This window comes from Balaenoptera physalus, assembly GCF_965194825.1.
Source record: "Balaenoptera physalus genome assembly, chromosome: 2".
Lineage (NCBI taxonomy): Eukaryota > Metazoa > Chordata > Mammalia > Artiodactyla > Balaenopteridae > Balaenoptera > Balaenoptera physalus.
The window spans coordinates 112,371,989-112,399,587 of NC_138883.1; the positions used below are offsets into that span (position 1 = coordinate 112,371,989).

General features: G+C 39.5%; 1 protein-coding gene and 1 long non-coding RNA gene across 7 annotated transcripts in view; one reads left to right on the forward strand and one right to left on the reverse strand.

The window, feature by feature from the left end:
- Positions 1-27,599, forward strand: part of MAP2K5 (mitogen-activated protein kinase kinase 5) — a 260,908-nt gene that overhangs the window by 153,350 nt on the left and 79,959 nt on the right. For all 6 annotated transcript variants that reach the window (XM_082447422.1, XM_082447424.1, XM_082447421.1 and 3 more), the window contains one exon: positions 6,913-6,984. In XM_082447422.1, coding sequence (XP_082303548.1) covers positions 6,913-6,984 — 72 coding nt within the window. The remainder of the gene's footprint in view (positions 1-6,912; positions 6,985-27,599) is intronic.
- LOC309654343 lies at positions 8,306-27,591 on the reverse strand. Its single transcript, XR_014260168.1, has 2 exons — positions 14,650-27,591; positions 8,306-14,613 (listed from the first exon to the last, which is right to left on the reverse strand). It is a non-coding gene; the product is annotated as an uncharacterized lncRNA (long non-coding RNA).

Consider the following 27,599-nt stretch of genomic DNA (forward strand, 5'->3'; position numbering starts at 1 on the left):
AGATAGAAGGGGACTTACCTGGTGGTGCAGTGGTTATGAATCCGCCTGCCAATTCAGGGGACACAGGTTTGAGTCCTGGTCTGGGAAGATCCCACATGCCACGGAGCAACTAAGCCCGTGTGCCATAACTACTGAGCCTGCATTCTAGAGCCCATGAGCCACAACTGCTGAGCCCGAGTGCCACAACTACTGAAGCCCGCACGCCTAGAGCCCATGCTCTGAAACAAAAGAAGCCACTGCAATGAGAAGCCCGCACACCGCAATAAAGAGTAGCCCCCGCTCGCCGCAACTAGAGAAAGCCCGTGCGCAGCAACAAAGACCCAACACAGCCAAAAATAAATAAGTAAATAAAATAAATAAATTTATATAAAAAAAGAAGCTATTAAAAAAATTAATAATAAAGATAGAAGTCCCTGAAACTTTAACCCACTATTCAGTCATTGTGATGTATTATATATATATATATATATTTTTTTTTTTGGCTGCACCATGCGGCATGAGAGATCCTAGCTCCCCAACCAGGGATTGAACCCACGCCCCCTGCAGTGCACGGAGTCCCAGCCACTGGACCGCCAGGGAAGTCCTATTACAATTTTTAAAAATCAAATATAAAAGTTTGACATTATTGTTATGAATACCTGAAGTTTTGAAATTAAGAAATCTTATGCAGATACTTGTCCTTTGGTATCAGAAAGTCAATCTAAATAACTATTCTTATCTCCTGAACATTCTTGTCTACCTGGACTATTCCTGTTTTAGAAATTACATTTACCCAGATTATAACCTATACAGATTACGTGATACAACTCAGTTGGCCATGCTCATGCAGTGATCGTACTGGTGATGATGATGATTGGAAGGAGGCCAACATTTACTGAGCATCCCCATGTGGCATCTACTGAATTGAGCATATTACATGGATTTATTTAATCTTTAGACAACTCCATTAAGCATACATATTGTTATTATTGTCTTCATTTTACAGATGAAGAAACCAAAGGTGAAGTAATTTTAGCCCAGATTCTCAGCTGGCAAGTAGTGACAGTCAAGATTTAATTAGGACACCAGCTTCTAGTTTCTGGTAGTAGCACATTAGATTATTTGGACCAACTCTTCTGTTGAAAAATGCTAATTAAAATACTTTAAAAACCATCTCAAGTGCACTGAAGAGCTAAAACGACAACAGGGAACTCCCAGGACGGTTTTCAGATGGAAACCTGAAACAGAAGGGAAAGCAGAATGTCAGAGCACCAAAGCTACTTATTCCTGAGGACATTTGCCTGTACTACTACAGCTGTGAATGGTATGGGGGCTCCCTTAAGGCAGAGGGTCTTGGAGAAGATCTTCCCCATATTATGCTGGAAACCTGAAGAGGCCCCCACCCCAGTATAAAAGCAAACCAGAGTTAAAGCTGCTCTTCCTCCCCCATCCCAGCGAACAAAAGAGAAGGCTTCTCAGAGCCAAGCAGAGCAGCAGGAGAAAAAGGAAAAGGGAGAAGGTTGTGGCCATAGACTTAACTCTGGCACAGATTTGCACCCTGGATGTTTGTATATGTGACTTGAGTTAGAAAAGGAGCTTCATGCTGAGAATATTGTTTGAGGTGGGCACATCCACTTTAGGCCTCAGAGAACCTTTCCAAAAATTTTTTTGAAGAACAAAAACTAACAAGCAGCCAAAGAAAACTAGTCACACAAGGAAACAGAGCAACATGAAGGAACAACAGTTGCAAGCAGACTTTAGATCAAAAATTTTTGAAGTGACATACTTGATTTGAGAAAGTCCCAAACAAAACTACTAGATAAAAATGAAAAACTCACTATTTGGTAGCATATTGAATGGAGAAGAAGAGAGAATTAGTGAACTGGAAAATAGATTGAGTTAGAGCAGTGTGACTCCAGAATCCTTGTTTAACCAGTGTACTCTACTACCCACCCAGTGATCTTGCCGGCTTTTTAAAAAAATCCCCATTGTTTATGATATATACTTTTTGATTACATACTAACCTAAAGTATTTGTGCATACTTTGTTAATTTTCTGAGTAGCCTAACACTGAGCAGAAGTTCCTTTATGGGAAGAGGTAAGGGATGTACCTTGGTATCGTCCTGCTTTTGACAAGTAAACCCTAGGGTACTGTGTTATAAATAGAGACAATTCTGGAATGACTTAACTAAATATGGGTCCTGGGTAAATGCCCAGTCACAGCGGTAAGTGGAGGGGTGGAGTGTGCATGCCATCTTAGAGCCACTGCCCTTTTAGAATCCTCTGCTTTTTATATCATCACCACTCCTTACTGTTCTCATTAAGAACAGACCAGGGTTTTTCCCCTACACTTTAACTCCACTACAGGTGCTTTAGACAAGAGTCATGGTTTTCCATTTATTAAGCTTTCCACACTAGTGACAAATGTCATGTCAGAAAGTAACTCAGCTTTTGCTTTTTAACGGAAAAATGTTCATCACAGATCTTCTCTCAGTAGTGTCATACCTGGCCATTGGTTTGGTTTGGTTTGGTTTGGTTTAGTTTGGTTTGGTTTTAGAGGGGAGAGGACAGAGCAGGCCACTTTGGCCTCAAGTGTGAGAACAGATTTGAATTGTGCAGCCTTAGGCCATGAAGTCCTGACTCTATACATTCAGAATGTATTGGGACTTATCTTGTACCTGTGTCAGTTTCAGCAACCTGGACATGTTTCCCGGTCCCTACGAATTCTTGAGGATACACCTGTAGAGCTGGCTGCCCACCTTTCACTCAGCATTCGTGCTTGAGCGCTGCATCACAACAGTAATCTCATTCTGTTAGCTTACTGTAAGAATAATTTCTCTAATGAGAAGTTGTTAGACTTTCGTCTTTAAGGAGTTCTGCTATTTGCCTTCTGATGTGTGTGACCATTACCATTTTTGCTAATTTTTCTTTTTAAATTTAATTTTTCTGTGCTTTATTTTCACATTACAGTTTACATTTGTTTTAGTAGTTCAGTGGGCAAATGTGATGATTATATTTAACCTTATTGTTGGTCCTGCACTTCTAGATGAAGTGCTGTATATTGATAACTGTCAGTTAGTGGATGAAGAAAGGGAGAGAGGACAGAAGGAGGAAGGCAACATTTGGTCATTCCTTTAACAATTCTAGAGGATTTTAGGATTTTCATGTTTGCTAGAAGTTCTTTTTTTTTTTTTTTAAGACATTGTTTTTTTTTAAAGGAAACGATGTGGTTTTTTTGTTTGTTTTTGTTTGTTTTTTTTAAATGGGAATTATTTATTTATTTACTTATGGCTGTGTTGGGTCTTCGTTTCTGTGCGAGGGCTTTCTCTCGTTGCGGCAAGTGGGGGCCACTCTTCATCGCAGTGCGCGGGCCTCTCATTATCGCGGCCTCTCGTTGCGGAGCACAGGCTCCAGACGCGCAGGCTCAGTAATTGTGGCTCATGGGCCTAGTTGCTCCGCGGCATGTGGGATCCTCCCAGACCAGGGCTCGAACCCGTGTCCCCTGCATTGGCAGGCAGATTCTCAACCACTGCGCCACCAGGGAAGCCCAAGACATTGTTTTTTAACTATTTTTTTAAGTTCTTACTTTTTGGCTGCATTGTGTCTTCGTTGCTGCATGCTGGCTTTCTCTAGTTGCAGCGAGCGGGGCTACTCTTCACTGCATTGCGCAGGCTTCTCATTACGGTGGTTCTCTTGTCACGGAACACAGGCTCTAGAGCACGCAGGCTTCAGTAGATGCGGCTTGTGGGCTCAGTAGTCGTGGCACGCGGGCTCTAGAGTGCAGGCTCAGTAGTTGTGGCGCACGGGCTTAGTTGCTCCGCGGCATGTGGTATCTTCCCGGACCAGGGATTGAACCCGTGTCCCCTGCATTGACAGGTGGATTCTTAACCACTGAGCCACCAGGGAAGTCCCTAGAAGTTCTTGATGGATGTGAACAACAATAATATGCAGGGAAGTTACATTAATAGAACACTCCAGGGAACTTAATGATTAGTTCATGCTTAAAACCAAATGTGCAGTAAACATGTATTGCATCCCTTCAGACAGCATGCATTGATGGCACACCAGCTATGTGCCAGGCATGGTACTGGGTACAAGATGAGTAAGATACTCTCTTTGCCTCTTAGGAGTAACAGACTAGCAAATGGATGATTACAACACAGTGCGATAAATTAATATGAAAGATATGAATGACATTTTAAAGAAGTACAGAGGCAGGAATTCATAATTCTGCCTGAGGAGTGGAGGAAGTTTTCACCAAAAAATGGTGGCCGTTGAACAGGGCCCATAGGAGAAACATTCACTAAGCAGAGAAGAGGAAGGTAGATCATCGTGTCTGCAGGAAACATTGATGTGTTTAGTGACTAGAGGTGAGTTTACCAAAGATTCACCCAGAGAAATTACTTTTTAAAATGAAGATCCCCAGAGCCACCCCCAGAGATTCTGATACTGGAAGTTCATCTGCAATAAGCAACTCAGACAGTTCTCTAATGACGAGTCCAAGGCTGCATTTTGAGAAATACTGACAGATCGAGACTAGTGTGTGACTCTTCTGACTTCTAGTTCTGGGGGCAGTTTGACACACAGGAAAGAACCCTGATTTTGCAGTTAGACGTACCTGGATTTGAATCCTGGCTGTGTACCTAAATAATACACTTAATGCCGTAGCTCTAGACTTTGGCAAGTCATCTAATCTTACTAAGCCTCAGTTTTTACATCTGTAAAATTAGGGCAATAATATTTGTAAGAGGACTTCCCTGGTAGTGCAGTGGTTAAGAATCCGCCTGCCAATGCATGGGTCATGGGTTCAATCCCTGGTCTGCGAAGATCCCACATGCCGTGGAGCAACTAAACCCATGTGCCCCAACTACTAAGCCTGTGCTCTAGAGTCCACGAGCCACAACTACTGAAGCCCGCACGCCTAGAGCCCGTGCTTCGCAACAAGAGAAGCCACCGCAATGAGAAGCCCACGCACCGCAACGAAGAGTAGCCCCCGCTCACCGCAACTAGAGAAAGCCCATGCAGCAACAAAGACCCAACACAGCCAAAAATAAATAAATAAAATAAATTTAAAGGAATAATATTTGTAAGATTGTTATGAAGTGTAGAGGATGCAAAGTATCTAGCCCAGTATCTGGGACAAACTAGGTGATCATTAAATGGTAGCTATTATTATCCTTTTCTAGGGGGTACAAATTAAATCTCTCTGTGCCTCATATTCCTTATCTGTTAAATGAGGATGATTATAGTACCAGTCTAGTATGGGTGTTTATGAGTCTGAAGTGAAATATGCATGAAAAGCACTTAGAACAGTGCCTGGCACATGGAAATTCTTCAATAAATGCACAGAGTGATGATGTCGTTGTTGCTATTATGACGATGGCATTATTCCTGTAACTGGCTGGCCAGTTGCATATGAACGCATCCTATTATCTATTGATCTAACTAGAAATGGATAATGGGTTCATTCAGGTATGAGCAAGGACCTTGAAAAGTGATGGTATGGGGGATTAGAAGATAAAAGAAAAAGTATTAGGGGATTGGAATGACCATATCTGTTAGCAGCTGGGAGAAATGGTCACATGACACTTGGGAAGAATTATTCTTGGTAGGAAAGGGGTTTTACAAATTAAAGAAATAAATAAAGGAAGGGAAATAAGACAATCTAATCTGCTACCTCAAGGTAGGGCTTTATGTAATTTTATGAAAAGTGGGAGAGAAGGCATTAAATACATTGAGATAGCCTCGTAGGTGGGAGTGGGAAGTAGGTTACAAAGTTCTGGGTCCCAACTAAGCCGACTCCCCAAGATGTAGGACTGTGCCAACTCACCTGAGAGTATCTGGCGCACATCTTCTACGCTCATGGTATATCCCCTGCTGGTGAGTGGTGGATGTCCATTTCTTCCGTCTGCAGTGGACCAGGCTGACCCTCACCCCAGTTACTCGTAAGGGCCCTCATGGAAACTTTTGAAGGATGATGGCTGTGGTGGCTTCCAAGAAGTCCAGGGATGGTGCAAAGAAGAGAATACTGCACTGGGGGCCAAGGGGTGTGGGTCATGACCCTAGCCCTGCCATGACTAGCTGTGTAACCTCGAGCAACCATTCCATCTCAGCAAAACCTCAGTTTCTCTTGTTCATTTGTTCCTGTGTTCATTCAAAAGACTTCTGTGAAGTACCTTTCTGAATGCCAAATCCTGGAGGAATAGAGAGACCAGGCAGCACCCACTTCAGTATGCAATTATTCCTGCTGAAGTAGAGAGTGTGCAGGTAATTGTTAGACCAAGTATTTTCTACATATCTTGAATGGAAGACCAAGAGTCCCAAATGGACCATTTGAACTGTTCCTTGGTTTATATCAAAAAGAAACCCTGATAAATGGGATGAAATGTTGAGTAGTAGGTGAATCTGGGCAAAGGAAATATGGATGTTCTTTGTACTAGTCTTAATCTTTCAACATTCCTATAAGTTTAATATTATTTCCAAATAAAAAATTTAAAATAACAGAATTCCTAGTGATTCAGACCCATCTCTCAAAATGCAAATAAGTGATAATATTATATACTGTGCTGTAATTTGTCACTCCACAGCTAAGAGCACTCACTGGATTTGGTCTGAGTTGAAGTCTCAGCTCATTTACTAGTTTAAGACTTGCCTAAATTATTTCACTAATATGAGCCTTCATTTTCTTTATAACAAAGTTTCCCTCACAGGGTCTTTGTGAGGATTCAATGAGATTATATCTAATATACCTATATTACCTATACAGTTTCTATGTATTATCTGTATAAAACACATACATATAAAATTGTTTTTCTTTTCATAATGTGCTGTGCAGATATTGATGGCTCTCTGCCTTAACTGAGCTCACGTTAGCGTATGTGTTTCCTGGAGTAGCTTACATCAACTCACAAGCTCCCTTCTGTTTTCTTACAGCCTGAAAGAATTTCAGGGGAGCAATATGGAATCCATTCTGATGTCTGGAGCTTAGGAATCTCTTTTATGGAGGTATGTTGTTTGGAAATAGATGCTTCTGTGTATATCTGTACTAATATGTTCTATCAGGAAGAATGAAGATTTTGAAAAAAAATGAAACCTCCAGTGTGTTATGTAAACAGAGTTTAACTCAATAGTCCTTATTTTGATACCCTTGCATGGCTTGTGAACTGACTATTCTAAAGTGTTATTTCTCACAGATCACCTGTGTAAAACTTATCTGGAGCGCTTCTTAAAAATACAGGTTCCTAGACTCCATCTAAAACCAATTCAATTCACATTTCTAAGAATCAGCATTATTAACATGTTCCCAGCGTGATCCTTATGCACACTAAATGTGGAGAACCTGTGTTTTGAAAGAGAAATTCCAGAAAAATTATGTGTGATAGTAGCCTTGTTGGAATGCATATATAACTTCCAGAGGTGATTACTTTATTAACAAGTACAGCCCTACTCATTTGGATGTATAACTTCTATATGTTTGTTTAGAAAGAAAAAAAAAAACACCTTGTTCCAGTAGGATCATATCATGTGTTGGGTGACAGGGTGTGATATGATTTGGAGGAGGTTAGGTGTATGCATTTAGCACAATTTTAATGTCTTTACTCTTTATAGCTGTATTTAGAGTGGACTTTATCTTGGTATGCTACATGTAGCTCCACTAGAGGTCTGTGCTAAGATTTCTGTACAATGATCTTTGATCAATAAGGAAATGCATAGGATTTATATTAGAAGGACATCTGGCTCAGGGTGAATTACAGTAGTATAAAGTCTGGATATTCACCAGTGCTTCAAGAATTGTATCTTATGTGCATTGATTCAGATAAAGGAGGACTCTTTAAAAAGTAGAAAGAACTACTTAAACAAGATCATGGATGAGTTGCAGTCACAATTTCATCAACTTTTTTTCTTTTGGTCAAATACTTTTTCTGTGATTTTTGTAATGCATGAATGCAGTTGAATTTCTAAGGAGATATCTTCAGACTCAATTCACTTGCACTATAGAAAGAAAGCAAAAATAAAGTATTCAATGTTTATTAAACCATATTCTTTTGCTTCTTCATGAAAGAGAATCTAAGAGGAAATACAATATGTGTGCATCAGCTGACAGGTTAGCAATACTGGTGGACAGATGCTCAGAACTAAGTTTCCCAACAGAATCCTGAAGGGATTGTCCAATTAGCCTGTTTCAGAGAAAACTAGTACTTTTGATCTGTGGAGCTCAGCTCTTGCTATTATATAATTTCCTTTTGCATATTTTAAATCATCGTCATTGAATGTATTTGGTAAAAGACCAGATAAAGTGTAGAACATTTGAGAAGTTAACGTGGTGTAAAGATAAGACTCGTAGACTGGGAATGAAAGACCTGGCTTGCAGGTCCAGCTTTGCTACTGCTTTTCTAGGTGACCCTGTGCAAGCCACTGTCCCTCACTGTGGGTCTCAGTTTCTTCATCTGTAAAATAGTGATCTCTAAGCCCCTTTCCAGACTAACATTCTGTGACTCTAAGCAGTCTGTTCTTGTCTTTCTTCAGCTTTCTGCAACAACTCTAGAATTGTGTGAATTAACAATATGCAGAGGCATAGCAATACTGTCAGACAGTGTAACTAATAGATTTAAGATTTAGAGCACGCGTACATATTCACCATTCCTTCCTTCCACATTTGTTTCTTCATCCATGTATTGAGCTCCTGCTATATCTACTAGATAGGCAGTGGGGATATAGTAATGACGGACACTCCATTCTTGATTCTAATGGAGTTGCATTTGGTGAGGGGTGGGGCATTAAGTACAAAAAACAGAAGGAAAACTAAATATATAATTTGTCAGGCGGTGGTAAGTCCTAAGGGAAAAAATGAAGTGGAGTAGTCCTTTCTGTTAAAACAGCCTTTGAGCAGAGACTGGAATGGTGAGGGGGCCATCAGGCAACAGCAGATACAAAGGTGCTAAGCTCGAGTGTGTTTGGCATGTTTAAGGAAAGCAGAGAGACCCAGGTGACTAGAGTGGAGTTAGAAAGGGAAAAATGGGAAAAAATACAGTCAGAGAGGTAGCCGGGGGCCAGATCATATGCAGCCTTGTAGGCCATGGTAGTGACTTTAGATGTTACTCTGAGAGTAAATGATCTGAGTTATATTTTCAGAGGAGGATGGGGTGCTCTGTGGAGCACAGAATATAGAGGGGCAGTCATGGAAACAGGGAGATCAGTTAAGATAGGTAGGTAGGTATATGAGTAGATGGATAGATAGATGCTTAATAAATAGCACATATTTATGTTGCATATTGACATATATGTCTGCCAGTATTTTGCTGGGTGCTAGGGATACAAAGAGTAATAAAAAGAGACTCTGTCATTTAGGGAGCGAGATTGCCATTGATGTATTTGGGTTTTGTTGATCATGTTCATTTATCCTGGAGGTAAACTATTGAACGGTCTTCAGAAGACTGGAGAAAACAGACTCATTGACACTGTAAGATTGAGGAGGATTAAGGTGTAAGGAACAGTGTGAAAAAGTGTCATCATTGAGTGTGAGACACCTGAATGCCAGAAGGAGCGTGTTGGCTCATGTAGTAAAGTGGAGAGTAGAGAAGGACCACGGGTCAGGAGTGAGGGCCAAGAAGGGTTAGGTGTTTCCCTGGTCAGTGCATTTTAAAATGGTTGGTGAGGAACCAGATGTTAGATCAGAAGGAGGAGGAGACAGCCTTAGAGGATGTAAAGTGCAGTCTGATTATGATCATCAGAAAGGGTTGTTGAGCACCTCTTTGTGTGCGATGCTTAACTAAATGCTTTTGAAAGGAACTGTGTGATCATAGTCTCTGTATTCTGGGAGCTTATGCTCCACCAGACAGGCAGGTGAGAACAGATGACCAAACACAGGTGGTGGAGTAGGTCTTTAGACAGGAGAGTAAGGCCCCGGAATGTGTTATATACCAGATTCATTTGGGGTACAAGGTAACAAAAAATATGTGATAGGGAATGGGAGTCGGAGGTTTTGAGCCCATAGATAAGAAATTGTGTGTGATTCAATAATGAAGAGAACCCCAAGGTTCTTTTTTTTTAGGAGCAGATGTGATGAGACTATTACCTGAAGAGAGTGGGAAGTTGGTCCAAAAAAGTACTGAAGAGCCAGTTTCTTCTTTGTTTTCACCACAGTGTTCTTGGAATAGATGTGATAAATCCTGTTTAAAATCACTGTAGATTGAGAGAAGTGTGAATCTCAATAGCATTTTAAAATTCTGAGTAACAAATTGTGTTCTGAAACATAGTCACCATCTTCACAGAAGAATTGCTTCTCTTCTGTTTATCCTCACTTTTAAAAGTGAAAGGTTCCCTTTCTAGGTACACACTCCAAAGAGTAGAAACTTTCATTCATTCAGTAATTACTATTTAAGCACTTACCATGTGCTAAGCCTTGGAGAGTGGAGCACACAAAGCTGAGAAAAGACTGCCTCTGATAGAGAAGACAGACAGCTAAAGCCCAGAGCAGTGTGATAGCGTTGTTAGTAAAGATGTTTATGAAGTACTGTCAGCCACAAAGGTTGGGAGGGCGGCAGGTTTCTCAAAGGAGTTGACGGTTGAGCTGGGTTGTCTTGAAGGGAGTTGCCCCTGGGAGAAAGAAAGAAAAGATGGAGGAGCCCCTCCCACCCCCCAGCACACTCTAAGGTGGATCTTTGTAAACCCTTCAGGAGAGAGCAAATGTCTAGGTATGCAAGGTCTACCTATTTGTGCGGATACCTTCCTCAAAGTGTTTTGAGTCAATCAGTTTATTCCCCTAGGGTACTGGGTGGTAAAAAAACAAATGGGATAAAAATATAGGAAACCGAGCAAAGGAAGTTTCCTGAAATTACACAAGAATCAAATAGAGACAAAATGGGAACCAGAGTTTTCTATCCCTTCTACCTCTACCTAGCACTCCCCCCACCAAATTCCATAAATTCCATAAAATCCCTGAGGTTTGGTGATGCAAGAGTTAGAAGGCTGCCTTCCTTGCTTTAAACTCTTAAAATACAAGGTTCACCCTTGCTTGCCTTCATCGTACTGCCCCTTCCCTTGTTAATGTGCTGTCACAGTCCCCTTGGGGACTCATAACAAGGCCTCTCGCCACACTCTTTCATAAAAGATGATGCGGCGTGCAGCTAAAATGTGCCATTAAAAAAGTCACAGGTACATTTGTGCCTTAAGCAAAGAATCTTTAATATCAGACTATCTCCTTATCCAGAGACAGAACTGCCCCCATCTCCTCTCAATTCTGCATAAAGTGCTTCTTTTCCAGGATTTTGTCAGCTGTATATAGCATTTGGAGTTGGGAGAAGTTACATAAAGATGGAAATACCCTTAAGAAGGGAAAAAAATGCGATTATTCAACTTGACTAGAGCACAGCAGTTTTACTAGATGTAAAGATTTTGGCCCCTTTCTGTGTTTTTTGTTTATGGTTTTCAGATCCTTAAATGTGTTGTAGTTCTCCTCATGTGGATTAGTTATAGAATGAAGTAAAGGTCAAAACCCACGTGGAATTAATTGCACTTCTTCCTTGAGCCTTCATGACAAGAATCAGTGTGAAAAGGCAAAAAAGAAGAGAAGAAAAAAGAAGCGAGAACCACTAACAAGAGTACAAAATTTCTGAGCTAGGACAAACTGGGAAGATTAATCCTGCCCCAGAATATTTGTTTGACTCTTGGAGAAAGCTCGTGCTGATTCAGTGGACTGGGTGATTTTTAGGACTATTCACCCTGGCTGCTGCTATTCAAGACTTCAGGGCTAAACTTTAAAATGAAAATGAGTGTGTCCATAGTAAGGGCTTGTCTTACTAAGTTTGATGATTTTAATTTCTAGGGGTAAGGAGTACCTAAAACATTTTAGGGCAGAATTTCTTAATTTCACAGGCTGTACATTGCTTCTCTCTTCTCCCATAGAACGAATGGCTTGAGGAGAAAGTCCCACTGTTGCTTCTTACTAATTAGTTAATCCATTCATATTCTTGTGTCATTCAAGTCACAACACAAATCTGTGGGAGGGAAGTAAGCAGTCATATTTGGAAAAGCTGGATTTTTAAGTTGGTCCTAATTGGGTCAAAAAAGAAGTCAGCGCACGCCCTCCTCTAGCCTTGTGTTTGCGGCGCTCAGGAGGACGCACACACATCTAAAAAGGCACCAGGTCAGTCTTGCAGTGTTCTTGTTCTCACTGAGTATGAGCTCTCCAAGTACATGTTCTGGTTTGTGATTCTCTTTGGCGGGCTATTGTAAACCTTATTAAGGTCGGTGGTGAATAATCTGACAGGCTTTTTCCACAGGAGTCAGACTGAAAGCCCTGTCTTTAGCGCATGCATTTTGCTCTTTTCACTTGGGTCCTCGCTCTTTCTGCCTTTGTTTGCCTCCTCTCTCCACCAGTCTCTTGAGTCCAAAGCATAGAACAATCTGGCTCGATGCGCTTGGTTAATTGGAGTGTCATCTAGTCCTCTGAGACCCCTCTTCAGCGTGATCACTGTTTTACTGAAGTCGTTTGAATGATGTGTTAAATGATGAAAGCAAGGTCCATGGCTTAGAAAAATGTGTCTAGATAGGTGAAGAACACATTCAGAGAGTCACACAAGGTCATTGTCATCAAAGTAGCACCATCTTCTAAAGATTTGATGGGTTCTGTTGTTTTGACAGAGTTATTCTTGTGAGCTTCAAAATTACCATTACCAAGTTAAAAATATTCAAGGAATACTATGCTGTTCACTCTACATGGAATATCATTTTCTTCTTCTCCCCAAGATACAATTTAAATACACATCCTTTATAACACCAGCTCTGATCTCTCCAGCTGAAAGTAATTTCTCCTTCTGACCTTCATCTACATCTTCCTTGTGGCATGTGCGTTTTCCACTTTGTATTATATTAATTTATAGCTATGTCATAGTTCCTTATGACAGGATTTAAATCTGATTCTCTCATAATCTCCTACACTCTCTAGCACAATTTCACTGCCCTAGTGAGTACTCAAGAAATCTTTGGGGCTCAAGTTTTTCATACTTCTGTAATGGTTTTAAAGCAGTTTCTGACAATAAAGATCAGAGTTCAAGTTTGACAAAGCCTTTACCATAAGTGCTCACAAACATTTGCTGAATAGATCACAAATGTTTTGCATGTGAAGAGGAGTTTTCTGTTTGCCAGAGTATCAGACCTAGATTCAAATTCCACTTCAGCCAGCATACACTATAGATCGTTGGATAAATCACTTAATCTCTCGGGGCCTTTAGATGGGAGCTCTGTTTCAGAGCTTCTGGAAAGGGCACAATGAGAAAATTAAGCCATTATCCCCTCTCTTTCAGAGGAATTACTTTTTGAAATGTTTACATATGGTTCAAAAAGCCTACTAATTTGGTTAAAGCATGGAATGCATGCGTTATCTTCTACTCTCACCTCAAACTCCACTAAAAATTACCGTGAAGGGATTTTTTTTTTTTTAAGGCTTATTACCATAAAGAAAGGGAAAAGAGGGACTTCCCTGGCGATCCAGTGGTTAAGACTCTGCGCTTCCAATGCAGGGGGCACAGATTCGATCCGTGGTCAGGGAGCTAGGATCCCATATGCCGCATGGTATGGCCAAAAAATTTTAAAAATTTTATTAAAAAACGAAAGGAGACAACAGCAATCAAATTTTGAATGTGGGAAAGCAGATGGACAACAGTACACGACTTAGCAGAACCGTGAGTGTTGAAATCCTAAGCCAGCAGTAGAGGAAGAAAGAAGCACCTGATTTCCTTTAAACTACCCAGAAGGCTCAGGAATTGGTGGTCCCAGGTATCTGGAACTTAGGAGTAGAGGTGGGGCCAGAGAAGAGAATTGTCTTAAAGATGTCTGAGAAACAGTTAAGCTGTTCGACCCACAGCTTCTTTGCCTAACTCAGCATGAGCAGACAGTCACCCCTCCCCAGCCCTAACACAAGACTGAGTAGAGGAGTTTCTCTGAGAATAAAATAAGTGATACCTGGCAGTGTAGAAGGCTGGGTGCCATTACTGAGCACAGAGGCATTAAGTGAAAGTTTAGATTCTAAATGTGGAGACTCCCAGCTGTCTTACCACACCCTGTTCCTGGGACACTAGCAGCCAAGATTACTTTTCAGGAAGGATACTGGAGGAGACTTTCTTTAGGGAAATGTGTCCAAGAGGCCTTAAAGATCCAGGCACTGGGAGTTTTCCAGGGAAACAGTCCAGCTAGATCGCGTTACCTCAGCCTACAGGCTCCACTCACAAGCACAGAGTTACTAGTCAGATTTGTAGTGCCTTACTCTTAGCAAAACATTTGAGGAAGGCTTTTAAGGTAAGAACAGAGACCTAAAATAACTGAAAAAGAAAGCAATTTGGAGGGCTTGGACACTATGCAGGGGAGAAAAATTCAAATGAACTATAATATTCTCAGAGGGATAGGAGAAAATGTTGCATCTAGGAAACAAGAACAGGCTGCTGTAACAAAGGAACTTTCAGATGACAACAACAAATAGAGAATTAAAAATTAGGGAACCAGGGACTTCCCAGGTGGCGCAGTGGTTAAGAATCCTTCTGCCAATGCAGGGGACACGGGTTTGATCCCTGGTCCAGGAAGATCCCACATGCCACCAAGCAACTAATAAGCCCACGCACCACAACTACTGAGCCTGCACTCTAGAGCCCGCGAGCCACAACTACTGAAGCCCACGCGCCTGGAGCCCGTGCTCCGCAACATGAAGAGCAGCCACCACAATGAGAAGCCCGTGCACCGCAACAAAGAGTGGCCCCCACTCACCTCAACTAGAGAAAGCCTGCACACAGCAACAAAGACCCACCGCAGCCAAAAAAAAAAATTAGAGAACCAGGTTAGGAAGTCTAACGTGAAAAACAAGTTTCAGGAAGAAAGAACAGAGAAAACAAAGGGGAGGAAATCATCAATAGAAATGTTTCAATTTTAATTTTATAACATGAGAGAAATATTTGTATGTCATTTCAGATGGCCTTCTTCTTAGTATTTCTACAGAAGAAAAAGAAAAGCCCTAACTTTTTTCTAAATGACGTATGTCAGTGCTTTTGCCCAGAGAAAGTGGGTTTTTGTAGGAGAATAGAAAATTATTGAATTCTCTGTAGACATATGTAATAGAATTGTCCCAAGGAAAATTTAGGGTAAAATGTACAAATAGTTGGATGTAACTACCTTGTCTTACGGAACTGTGAAAAGCTGTTAACACATCTAATTTTTTTGATTTTACCTTTATACATACTGTTTAATGGATATCAGATAAGACTCATTAGATATCAAGAAAATGCAGTGTGATTTTCTACATTTACAAGCAAACACATAGAGTATAGTGAGCTGCGTAAAATGAAAATAAAAGTATAGAAAAAGTGACATGGATCACCCAGCCCAGTACCTTTGACAGAAGTTTCTGGAGAAGTGTGGTGAAGAGTATGTCATTTTCTTTCTATGATGTATTTTCAGATATTAAAGCTATCATCCTAATCCTTGAACTGTTAAAGAGCTCACATTTTGCGTTAACCAGAAATGTTGACGCCACCTCTTAAAATCAGTGTTATCTTGGCCAAGTCATTTTGCCACTCTAAGTGTCAGCCTCTTAGCTGTGGAGCAAAGGTAACATTAGAAGTCATTCCTCAAATATTTATTGAACACTTTTTATGTGCCAAATACTTTACTAGGTGCTGGGGACACATTGGTAAATAAAATAGGTATGTTCCCTTTCCTTGTTGAACCTACAATGTAATGAAGGAGGCAGATGATAAACAATAATAGTAAACACTTATTTTTTTTGAGAGAAGGCAATTTCAGTATTCTAGGCTTTTTAATAAATACTTTCATCTAACAGTAACAACCCCATTAAATTACTTTGAGAAGTAAGCTTCTCTTTGAAATAACATCTAGGTACTGGATGTTCACCAGGTGAAAAGAATTATGGAGCATTACCTAGACTTGGTTCCTGCTTCTAAATATACAGAAGAACCTATTCCCCGCTCTCCCTACAAAAAAAAAAAAGTTTCCAGAGACACAACTGTCTCTAGTGGGTCTACAGCTGCAGCTTTGTTTGCCTTTCTAGCCCCTGGTGATTATGAACCTGGTCTGAGGGGTGACGGATGGCCCTGGATGCCCTCTAAGCAGCTGCTGTCAGCTTCTCTCGACCATAAAAACTTGGCATTTGGTGTGCACCACTCAAATATTGATTTTTTTCTCCTCTTCCTTTTCATAATTATTGTCAAGAACACGAGTGGACATTGAATCTTATTATAATATGTAATCTGCTGCTCCATCTAGTGAAATATCTTACCTGTTGATCAGAAGTTTCTGCTGAAAACCATCAGAAGGCAGAAGAATTAAAGCTGAAGGGTCCAAAGACAAGGGAAATTTCAGCGGAAGATTGTATAGGAAAGTGGGTAGAAGTGCGGTTCTGGAATCCTTGTCGTGGGCCTCCTTCCCTTCCATTGAAGAATATTGAGGAAAAGAGCATGTAACAGTTCCTGTCACTCATTCCTCTGTTCACACTCCCCTTTCTGTAATTCTGTCTTAACTTGATTTTTTTCTATTGTCATTTTTTGTCTAAAATTTTATATAACTTATTGCAAAAAGGAGCTGTTAAAATGACCTTTGGCAGATGATGGATCGACTAGTTCAGCCTTTTGCAAGGTCTGTGAAGGGATCCAGCTGTCTCAGATTACCATGCCTAAATGTGCATTTTCCAAGGTTGTCAGTGATTGTAGTGAATGTGAAACTGGCAGACAAAGTGAAGTGTTTCCCACTGAATGAGGCATTGTTGAGCTTGCTTTGTGCTCAGAGCTATCCTGAACAACCATGAGATTGACAAAACAAGATGGAACAGGTGCTAGCAGTCCCAGCTAAGCATTTTATTATTTTGATGGATTTCAGACTGATTTTAAAGTTTTTCCAAGAGCACATGTCCAAATCGTGTATACACACAAACACACAAAATTTGGACTTAAAAAAAAAAGAAAAAAAACATTAAATCAACAAAGTCTTGATATGAAGAATAAAGAAATAAAGAGAAGAAAGACAAAGCAGGCATTTGACAACCCATATTCCAGTGTTTGAAGGATTGTCAGTGGAGAGGCAAGCTGCTACTTTATGACTGGCGGGCTGAACTTTCTGAAGCTAACGAAAAAACGAAAACAAAAAGCCCATGGTTTTCTATTCAGTATGAAGAAGAGTTTTCTAATGGATCGATCCCTGCACCCTTCCTATTCAACAATGCAGTCATCCTTCTAGAGGTAAAAAAAATGCCCCCATCCCTAGGGGCATTTAAGTAGTGACTGAATACTTGTCTCAGGTTTGTTTTTTTTTTTTAAGAAATACTTTGTAGAAGAGACAGGTATAAGGTTAGACAAGATGCAGTCATTTATTCATTTAGTCACTTAGCAGATTCTTGTTGAGTGCCCATTATGTGGCAGGCACTGTGCTAGTCACTGGGGGCATTGCTAGGAGTGAAAGTGACAAAATCCCTGCTTTAATGGAGCCTACATTATAAAGAAAGGTGCTTGACAATAATAACTTTTTAGACAGAAATAAACAGCACCATATGATAGGAGTAACTGAGTGGTGTCGGGTTACTTTTGAGTTGAGATCTAAAAGATAAAAGAGGCCAGTGTTCTAGTGACATCTGTCAACTCTAAAATTCTGAGTGTGATAATTTGAGGAACCGCTGCTGCTACCTTTGAGATACTGAGCAATAAAAACCACTGCTCATAGGGTTCTATCAATACTCAAATCCAGTGACCTGAAATTGACTTTAAAATCCTCTCAAAGATCGTACAGACTATTTTCCATACTTTGGTTCTGAACTGAATAATAATAATTTTAACATTTGTTTAGCATTTAATTAGAAAAATCTTTTGCACTCCTTATCTTGTATTTAGAGACTAGAGTGTTTTTTAACTAGAAGAGAGACATTAGAACTTGTTAAATCAGATCCCTCCTCCTACCAGTGAGGAAGCTCGGGTCCAGAGAAGGGAAGGACTGTGCCCACAGGTGCAGCATAAGCTGGGACCGTGCAGACGAGGACTGGCAGCTGGGACTTCTGATGTGAAGTGGAGTGTGCTTTCCTCTATTCCTTGCTGCTGACGTCTTCTTGCTCAGTGTCATTCTAGAAGGATGACAACACTTTATGTGTACATAACACTTTACAGAGCCATTTGATATTCATTATCGCATTCAAGCTTCTCCCCACTATGATGGAAATGACCAAAAAATCAGTAATTTAAGGTACCCAAGGTTATTCCACCAACTTTGATCTATAAGCATCAAAGTTCCCATTTTGCAAATAAGGAAACTGAGATCCAGAGAAATTAAAGGACTTTTCCAGAAAGGTTAGGTGACTAGACCAGGGAGCCGCAGTTAAGTGTCTGACTCTGGATGAAAGTCTGCTTCTTCCACTATGCTGTAGAAAAGAAGTAGATCAGTAGTTTGAAAAAAGGAGAGAGAAATGGTAACTGTAAATGAGCAGGAAATCAGATAAAGGGAAAGACTGGTTTATTGTGACTCTGCTCATAGTCAACACTGCTTTTCACAGGATTGCTACCTACACTATCCCTATAGTTGGTTCAGCTTTACTGTATTTTGAAATGTACAATTGCTGTTGTTTTTCAGAAGCCAAGACCTAGTTTATTTTTTTTAAGAAACACAAAAATTAACCTCATCTCCAGTATGTCTGCTATAATAAAATGGAAGCAGGTAGGTGAGAGTTCCATCTAATCAGTAAACATTTATGTAGTGCTGCCTTGTGTTGGCAGTAGGGATACAAACTTTGCCCTCAGGAGCTCCTTGACTAGAAGGGAGAAAGATAAGTAAAAGTGCAGTGGAAAAGCGCATAGGACTGGGCAGATGAGTGGGAGGGCTGACATCAGTGTCAAGGATAGCATTTCAGTTATCTATTACTCTTAATAAATTACCCAACATTAATAGCTTAAAGTAACAACGATTTATTTTCTTCTCAGGATTCTGTGGGTGGTGAGGGTGTAGTCAGATGGTGGTTAAGAAGGGAAATCCAAGATGACTTCACCTGCATGCATGGAGTCTTGGTGTGGGGATGGCCACTCCATACCTCTCCCTTCCTTTCTTCTCTCCCCCCTCTCTCAGGAGCAGCAACACACAAAGAGGCCAGAAGTGTGAGCATATTACCTGATTATGACTCTCTTGACTTTGAAATGTCTGGAAATACAAGTGTGGCTTAGACTGCGCTCGATAGACTATACCCCAGCACTGATGTTTTCTCAGGTACCTGTAGCTACATGACTCCAGTGAGCAGTTTAGAAATGGAGGACACCCCACCAAGCTAGGTCTCTAGGGGCTGTTATCAGGATTAAAGCCACCCACTGTTAGAGCACACAGGTCAACGTTGTACAAACATATTGAAAGAGTGTCATTTCTTAATTCTTACTGTGAAGATTAAAATGGTTACTGCATTAAGCACATGAGATGGATTTGGGGGCAGTTAACTCTAATCTTTTCCCTTCTTGTACCCCTTCAGTCTTTAACAAGAAATAAGCCATCTAAATTAATCATAATGCTGAAGTATGTGAAAGTGATTATTCTAAGCAGTGAAGTATGTGTAAGAGGGCCTTGCCAGTTAAAACTATCAGCCCCTAATACTGAAAAGTTTGTATACTATGTTTACTAAAGTGTTGTAACTTTAATAGTAAAGCAACCAAGCCATGCAGCACCAAGTTGACCAAGCTCTAGGAGACATCACCATCAGGGCATATATCATAATCAACAAATGCTCATGGTCAGCCTACTGCAAAATACTATTTCTGGTGTCATGGAGAGCATATGAAAGTTTATGACTTAGAGTTTGCCCTTAAACAAGTGAAATTTACCAGGCATTAGAGATACAGGAAGATAGTTACCAGGTGGGATGTGATACACTGCCCAGTGAATGGTATGAACAGGGAGGGTATGGAATTTGTCCTCAAAATTGTTTTCTGGGACTAACTCCCAACAGAAGAGGAGGAATAATTTGAAACAAACTGAAAGGATAGGTAGCTTGGAGTCATCTATTCATCCGTTACACTATCTCAGATTCCACCTAGGAAAACCACCCTTAGTATTGCATTTTGAGTTGTTCAAAATTTGAAGAACATTTATTTTTCTATTAGAAAAGTAAAATGTCTGCTTTCATCCATCATGACTGAACTTTATCTCTCCTTAATTCAGAGTTTCTCACTGAATTTCCTCTCAAGGCACAGAACACCATCAAAAGAGACCTTTGCAGTTGTTTCTAAGTGACTTTTAGAAATTCAGTTATATACCCAGATATTATTTAATTAGCATTGCTCTGAGTGAAGCTACTGATGGAAATCAACTTGAAACAATTAGAATGTCTTCAAAGCTACAAAAGTGGGTCTATTTAAATGGAGGGTTGGGGGGGGTTGCCTTTTTTTTTTTTTTAAATCAGTTAGCTGCCTCATATTTACTATGGCCTAGTTGAAGTTATATATTGCATTTAAACCACAGTGTTCCACTAAAAAATCATTCAGAGTTTTTGATCTAATACAGTATAGACAGACAGATTGATATATACACACACACATATACAAACACACGCACACACATATATACACATATATGCATACATATACATATATATGCATAAACACACACAAATTCTTTTTTAAAGAGAAGATAGAAAATGATGCAAGTGAAATAGCATTATGGGAGAGGAAGGAGAATTATGTTTTTTAGGACAGAAGGGTTAGAAAGACCAAGCAACATTTAAAGATTCAAAACAATAGCATTTAGCGTGAAATCTACTTTTTATCATCCTTACCCAGCCATCAGAATGAAGAAAGACAGTGTCCAGCTGTAGCAGTAGTTTGGTAGCAGGAGAATTAGAAGTAAAGGTACTAATGCCTGAGGGGTGGGTCATGAATTAATAATTGCTATGTGGCGGATGAGCCCCGTCAGAAGAGCTGAAAATGAGGAAGTTGCCTTGCAGAGCGCTATCAATCACTCAGTGACCATAACTTCCAGTAATTAGTGTATTTTATGGGCCTTTGCTTCAGTGGCTCGAAAGCACATATGCTCCAGTCACAGCTAAACTTTACCGGAGTAATATTCCAGGATGATTTATCCTCCTGCTGCGCTGGGATATAACCCTATATTAGGTGAAGATTGTGAACTAAGCTGCAATAAAGTGTAAGTTTAGGTACAGTTTGCCCAGGTTGAGACCTCAATGTATCATGCTTTTCAGCATTCCTGGTTAGACTACAGCAAGCAATCATTTTTAACAGTAAAACAAATAAAGCAGTTAAAGGAACAGCATTAGGATATTGTACTTGTGAATTACTGTTGCCCTGGCCCCATTTAAGTGTCCACTGTAATAAACCCATTTCTAATTTAAAAAGAGAAAAAAAACCCCACTGTATTAGAAACATTTACTTGTGATGCTGTCTTTTCTCCATTATTATTAGTAATCTGTGGGATAGAATGCAGGACCTTCTGAATGATGGATAAATGTTTGATTTATTTCTTTGTGCTACTGTGCTTGGGATCTTTAAGTTAAAATAAATTTACTTTTTATTAATGGACTCTGGTGAGGATGAATAGTTCTTTTTAAAATATTGGGACCTGTTAAGAAGCACTCCTGGTGGGAAACTCACATTTAGGCTCTTTCTACACAAAGAAAATGTTGTGAGCTCTCCAGAGCACTTGGCACCTTTTGAACAGGCGTCGTGAGTTATTTGCCGTGGTTCATTCACCCTCTGCACTAGAAGTCTCTGGGGCCTTTGCAGACGGGGGCCTTTGCCATTGCCAAAACATCTGTAGAGCCCAGAGTTACCAGTAATTTAACAAGCTTTGCCACCAACCTACAGTATGACCTTGGGCAAATTAATTAAGCTTCTTGTGCCTCCATTGGGCCATAATTCTGTTTGTGTTAAAGAAATCCTTGGAGTTATAGGAAAGCATTATGTGAAAAGAAGTATAAATTGAATAGGGAAAACATATGCATGGTTCCACTGTATTCTTTTTAGGGTTAAATGTTTCTGCACTACTTTTAATGATGGTTGTTCTTGAATTTCCTTAAATAGACACCGGTGATAAGCTGATTTCACCAAGCATGGGTGGGAAGGTGTACACAGTTTGATGCTTTCATTATATTTAATATTCTGTCTTTAATTTGCAATGTATTATAATGTCACACAAGTTAAAACAATAATAGTAAAACAAACTAATTGTCTTTAATTAAAGTGAATTAGGTTTTGATTTTAATATATTTGATGTAGTGAAAACTGATAATATGGAGGGTCCCAAAGGTTATTAGGGCATATTTCTGTTGGGCCTGATGGTGTTAGTAATAACCCTCTTCCTCATAGTTCTAGACATGAACAAATATGTCACTTCATCCGTCTCTGTTACTCGCACTTCTGCCCCTCCGCAGGGGTTGCGCATTCCACAAGTTATCAGCTAATGGCGTTATACATTAAAAATTGAAGCTTTCCTCACTCCGAGGCCTTTCAAGGCTTTGTTCTTAAGCCCTAGACACTTCGGAGTGCAGCTGCAAACTATAGGCAGAAGATTAAATTAATTTGTAACTCTTTTTTTTTGGTACTGCATTACTAAATCCTCCACATTTAATTGAAACCCTACTTCAAGACGCTTTGTGTTTCTGTGTTCTTTGTTGTCAATTTAACCTCCGAAGCACTTTAACACTGGTAAATTGCTGTTATATCCTTTGGATTGTTTTTAAACCATACAGTAAGAGGACAGTGAAATTGATACACGGGAAGAAAAGTAAAATCTTAGGGTAGATTTTGAGGTATTTAGTATTTATTATGGTTCTTCGCTAGCATAGTTTCAGATGATTTAAACTCTCTCTAGGACTGTGTAAATTGGTCTTGGGAAGAAATCTCACCTAGGGAATTTTATGTAATCCAGTAGTTAAGTCTGATTTTTTAAAGTTTCCCTGTGTCTGAATGTCCCAAAGTGGCTACTGCATTTCTGTAAAATAAAGGTTTAACTGCAGTGCACAATCTAAATGCAAAATCCTTCAATGGAAATTTAATTGTGTAAAATGTGCACAAGGGTAATTAAGAACAAATTTTAGAACATTTCAGACTATAAAGTCCTCCTTCAACTAGATCACTGGCTATATTGAAAATGCTTATTTTCAATTTGCAGTTTTGCTGAGAAACATAGACTATGTCTAAATTAAGAATTTATAAAATCCAATGCTCTTCAGTATAACTGTAAATTTAAAGCTACTCCCACATTGTTGATATTCTAAGTTGGTCAGTTGATCACCAAGAACATATCCTGAGTTTGTGTCCTGCACTTGCTTTCTGGTTACAATGTATGTTTTCTCTTTATCATTTATGACTTCATGACAATAATTATTCTCATTATCAACAGAAGCCATTTTTGTTGCTTTGTAAATAAATATCTTCTGCCCTTTTTGTTAAGATACAAATGTTTCTATCATGCATTTGTTATGTATTTGGCAATTGTTATAATCACACCCACACATAAATTGGTTATTTAAATTATAAAATCCAACATATTCAGAAACTGCTAACTCAAGAGTATTTCATAGATTATGGTTGGACAAATCAAAGATCAATAAGATAACACTAAGGAGCAGTCCTAGTTTTACAGTGAAAGGTTAGTGGTTTGCTGTTATTTAAGTGTATTCCCAACTGGTAAATGTTTTTAGAGCATTCTTTTTCTGCCTTTTGAATAGTAAATCTCCCACAACGAACAGAGTATTTAGCACTTTGCTGAATCTTATGTATTTAGAATTAAAATGCACTTTTTTATTTAACATTAAATAGAATCCTCTCCGTCCCTCATCTCTACCTCCACTTCCCCAAAATAAATAAAGCTTTTCCAAATCTTTTACAATGTGAGCCGCTCCCCTGCTGGGAATGAAAAGGATGTTAGAGTCATTTGATGAATTGCTGGCGCTTCTGTGCGTCCACATTTTTCAATATACTTTTTTTTAACTGGACTTAAGCTGCCTAAATTTAAACGCTTCTTTTGTAAAGATGATAAAGAGGGCAAAGACTTCCATTGGCTTAGCCCTAATCTGTTTGCTTTGTTGTGATTCTTTTTTTTTTCTTCTTTAACCTATTTATAAATCTAAATCTACATACAAAGGTCATTGGTTGGCTGAACTTAAACCATTTTACTCAGTAAATTTAATTAAGAAAATACAGTGCAACTCATAAGCAAATGAGTTTTTTCCTAGTTTTAAACCAAACCACCCTCTTGAGTGCTGATTGCCTTGCCCGACCCCTGGTGATACAGAAACAGGCAAAATTAAAAAGGACATTAAAGCTTCATTAAATCTGAAACACATTTAGTACAGTGACATATCTGCAGGCAATTTCAGAGAAGATTACATACTCTCTTTTGTAAGTTTCCTAATTCATAATACCTTGACAATAAAAACTGGGGAAATGCAAGTAGATTAATAGACCAGTAAGGGTAAAAGATACAGAATGGCCCCAGGTCCGTCTCTCTCTGAAATATTCACTCATAGCATATGTGCTCCCTCTTCCCCATAAGGGTTCAGTGTTTATTTTGACTTTTGACAGCCTCAGCCATATCTGCTAAGAGCCCTTTTCCTTTTTTACCTTCTCCTAATTGAACTTGATAAAAAGGTTCTAGGGCTTAGCTATATATTTCCTTCTATTTTGCCACAAGACAAATAGTGTAGAACATAAACATTGCAGCTGCATTAAACCTAAAAGGGCAGAGACATACATGGAAGGCAGCTCCCTCTCCCAGGGCCTTAAAATGACTGCTTGTGGTGCCAGCCTTATAGTACCGCTGCCAGTTTTCACTAGTGCAGAATTGGAGGAATCCTTGGCTTGCCACTGGAGCAGCCCAGTGGTGACACTGTGGGAGAGGAAATGATTGTTGCGCGTCTCTGGTCAAGAGCAGGGAACCATTCTCTGCCCTCAGATTGAAAAGAGGTCAGACCTGCAAGATGCCTTAGAAACAGTCCTCGCAGGAATGTAGTTGACAAGTAAGACTGAGCTTCCACAGGATATCAAGAAAGTGCACATAAGTAAAGGCAGTTCCAAGAATGTTGAGGTCACTAGTTCAAGCATTGCCACCTGTTCCCAAGCAGGCTGGTACAGAGAGGCTCCCTGCTGAATTTTCTCTCTGTTCTCTTGATGGAGGTCTCTTACAGAGTAAATGAATATCATCAGCCAGCCTAATTACCTTTTACCAGTTGTGAGAGGGGGCCAAGTAGATGAGTGCACATTCCCAAGTCTGCTGTAGCTTTGCCTCTCCATAGAACGGTGATGACTTGAGAATTTGAGGCTTTGTGTTGAAGTGGAAAAAGTTCATATTTTTCACCTCATCCCACTCTTTTTTTTAAAAAAAGTCTTCCTTTTATCATTGCTTAGTTCTTTAATCTATAAGAACCAATGGCCAGTGTTGGCACTGGCCAGCTAGTTTAGACCTTAACTGTATATATGGTGGGCAAGTTTCTTCTGCTGGTAAGCTACGTGGACAGAATTCTTCCGTAGGCCCTAATGACATGTTCAACATGTACCAGAGTGAATGGTGCAGCACCTGTAGAAGGACTTCAGATAGGCTGTTCTAAACGTTTTCTAGTAGTTGTTAAGCTGTCAGCTTTTTCAGACGAGAGACCCTCCTCTTGCTACTTTTTCCAAATGAAAGAATGTGCAAAACTCATAATCTGCAGATGGGTGTGATGATAGGTGACAGCTTTTGGTGAGCAGTCACTGCCTGTCAGTTCAGTAGAGAATTGTGCAAATGCCTAGCCCACCCATTACTGCCACAAAAGACCATAGTGGCTCCTTCTGAATCAATGTGCACATTCTCATTGGCCAGAAACACACTGTATTTACAGAATGTTAAGTCAAATCAATAGCCTGTATTGGGTGAGGGTGGAGTGGAGGCAGTGGAGAGCTGAGTCCCTCCCCTTCCTAATTAATAGCAGCATATAGACAACAGACATAATCACACAAAACTGTGAAAGGGAGTTTAACATCCACACTCTCTTTCCTTCACTCTATAGTTGAACAGATTAATGACGTCCACCAAATGAAACAATGATAGTATAACTTCATGTCTTGAAAATCTGAGAACTCTGAGTATACAAGAAATGAGTACAAGGTGACAAATCTTACCAAGTATTCATATATGTATATATGTACACACACACACATCCAAATGAGTGTTGGCCCTTTCCAAGTAGTCACCTTACATGGTCATATGGTTTATTCCTATTACATTGCTGTTGCTCAAACTGGTTTTAGAACTTTAAAAATTAACCTCAGCATCTTCATGTCTATCCTTATTAAGGAGCAAAATATTTATTCTTTGAAGTTGGCTTTGGGTTTTGGTAATACCCATAGGCCATTCAGACCTGAGTCAACAAATAATTTACATGATCAAAAAGCAGAAGGGTATAACTTTAAGCTCAAGATAAGATGCAGTTCTGATAAAGTGAAGTAGTTGTTCTTCTGTGACTTGAAATGATTCTAAACACAGTTCCAAAAGAGGAGTTCAGAAACGTTTGAGCAGTGTCAGTGTCTTTGAGATAAGTGCACAACTTCTCAAGATCTAGAAAAGCAATGTAATATGCTGGAAAGAATCCTGGATTAAGTTGCAAGTCTTGGGGTCAGTCCCCAGGCCTCTACTGATTAACTGTGTGGAAACATCTTCAATGGGACTCTGGGGTTCTAATCTGTAAAATAGATTGATGTTTCCTTGGATCCATTCTAGCTTCAAAGTTCCCTGATGTAGTGATTCTACTTTGAAAATATTTACAAATACCTATAAAGGATTTCAGACCTGACGATGGGCCACATTATGAAGTTGCAAAATTTAGCCACTGTTTTCTTTAAATAAATTATGGTATGTTTGGCAAATTTGATCTTATCACTTCATATCAATCCTATTCCTGGTTGAATCATTTCGTTTTCACAGGTGAGAATCCAAAGACCAAAATTAAGTGAGTGGCCTAGAAACACATCGCAGTTTACAAATTAAATAAAATTGGAAGCTGTAAGGATTCGCTTACCCAATTTCAGACCTGTAGTTCCAACTTCACAGTCTTGAAATGCCACTTTCCCACTAGTAGTAGCTCTTTTCTTCTAAATATGAATGGATGAAAAAAAACTAACAAATGAATGAAAATAATGGCAAAATTTTCTATTTCACATGGCCCACTCCCCATTTCCTACAACTCTTCCTATAATACTTATAACTGAAAATTCTACAGAGCTGTGGGCTAGGAGCAATTAAGTGTTTCCATTTTTACAAGAGGAAAAGCCGACAATATCCTATGGTTTTACATCTCTGTCTAGAAGAAACTGTCGTACACTTGTAAATGTGAATAATGCCCGTACAGCTGACAATATCCCTAAGAGAAACTACGTAAGGGTAGTGTTTAGTTGTTAAAAATAGAATATTTTATCAGGGATACAACATTGTCCATTTTGAATGTTCATTCTATATATAGCTTTCAATGTAATTACAGCAATAATTTAGTTTGTGCATTTAAGGTTGTGAGCTTTTTATATTTGCTGGATGTAATTCTGAAATTTAGTACTTGTCTGTCTTAAGATCTGCCCTGCATGCAAATCTATAACTAGACAAATATTATTTCCTTTCTC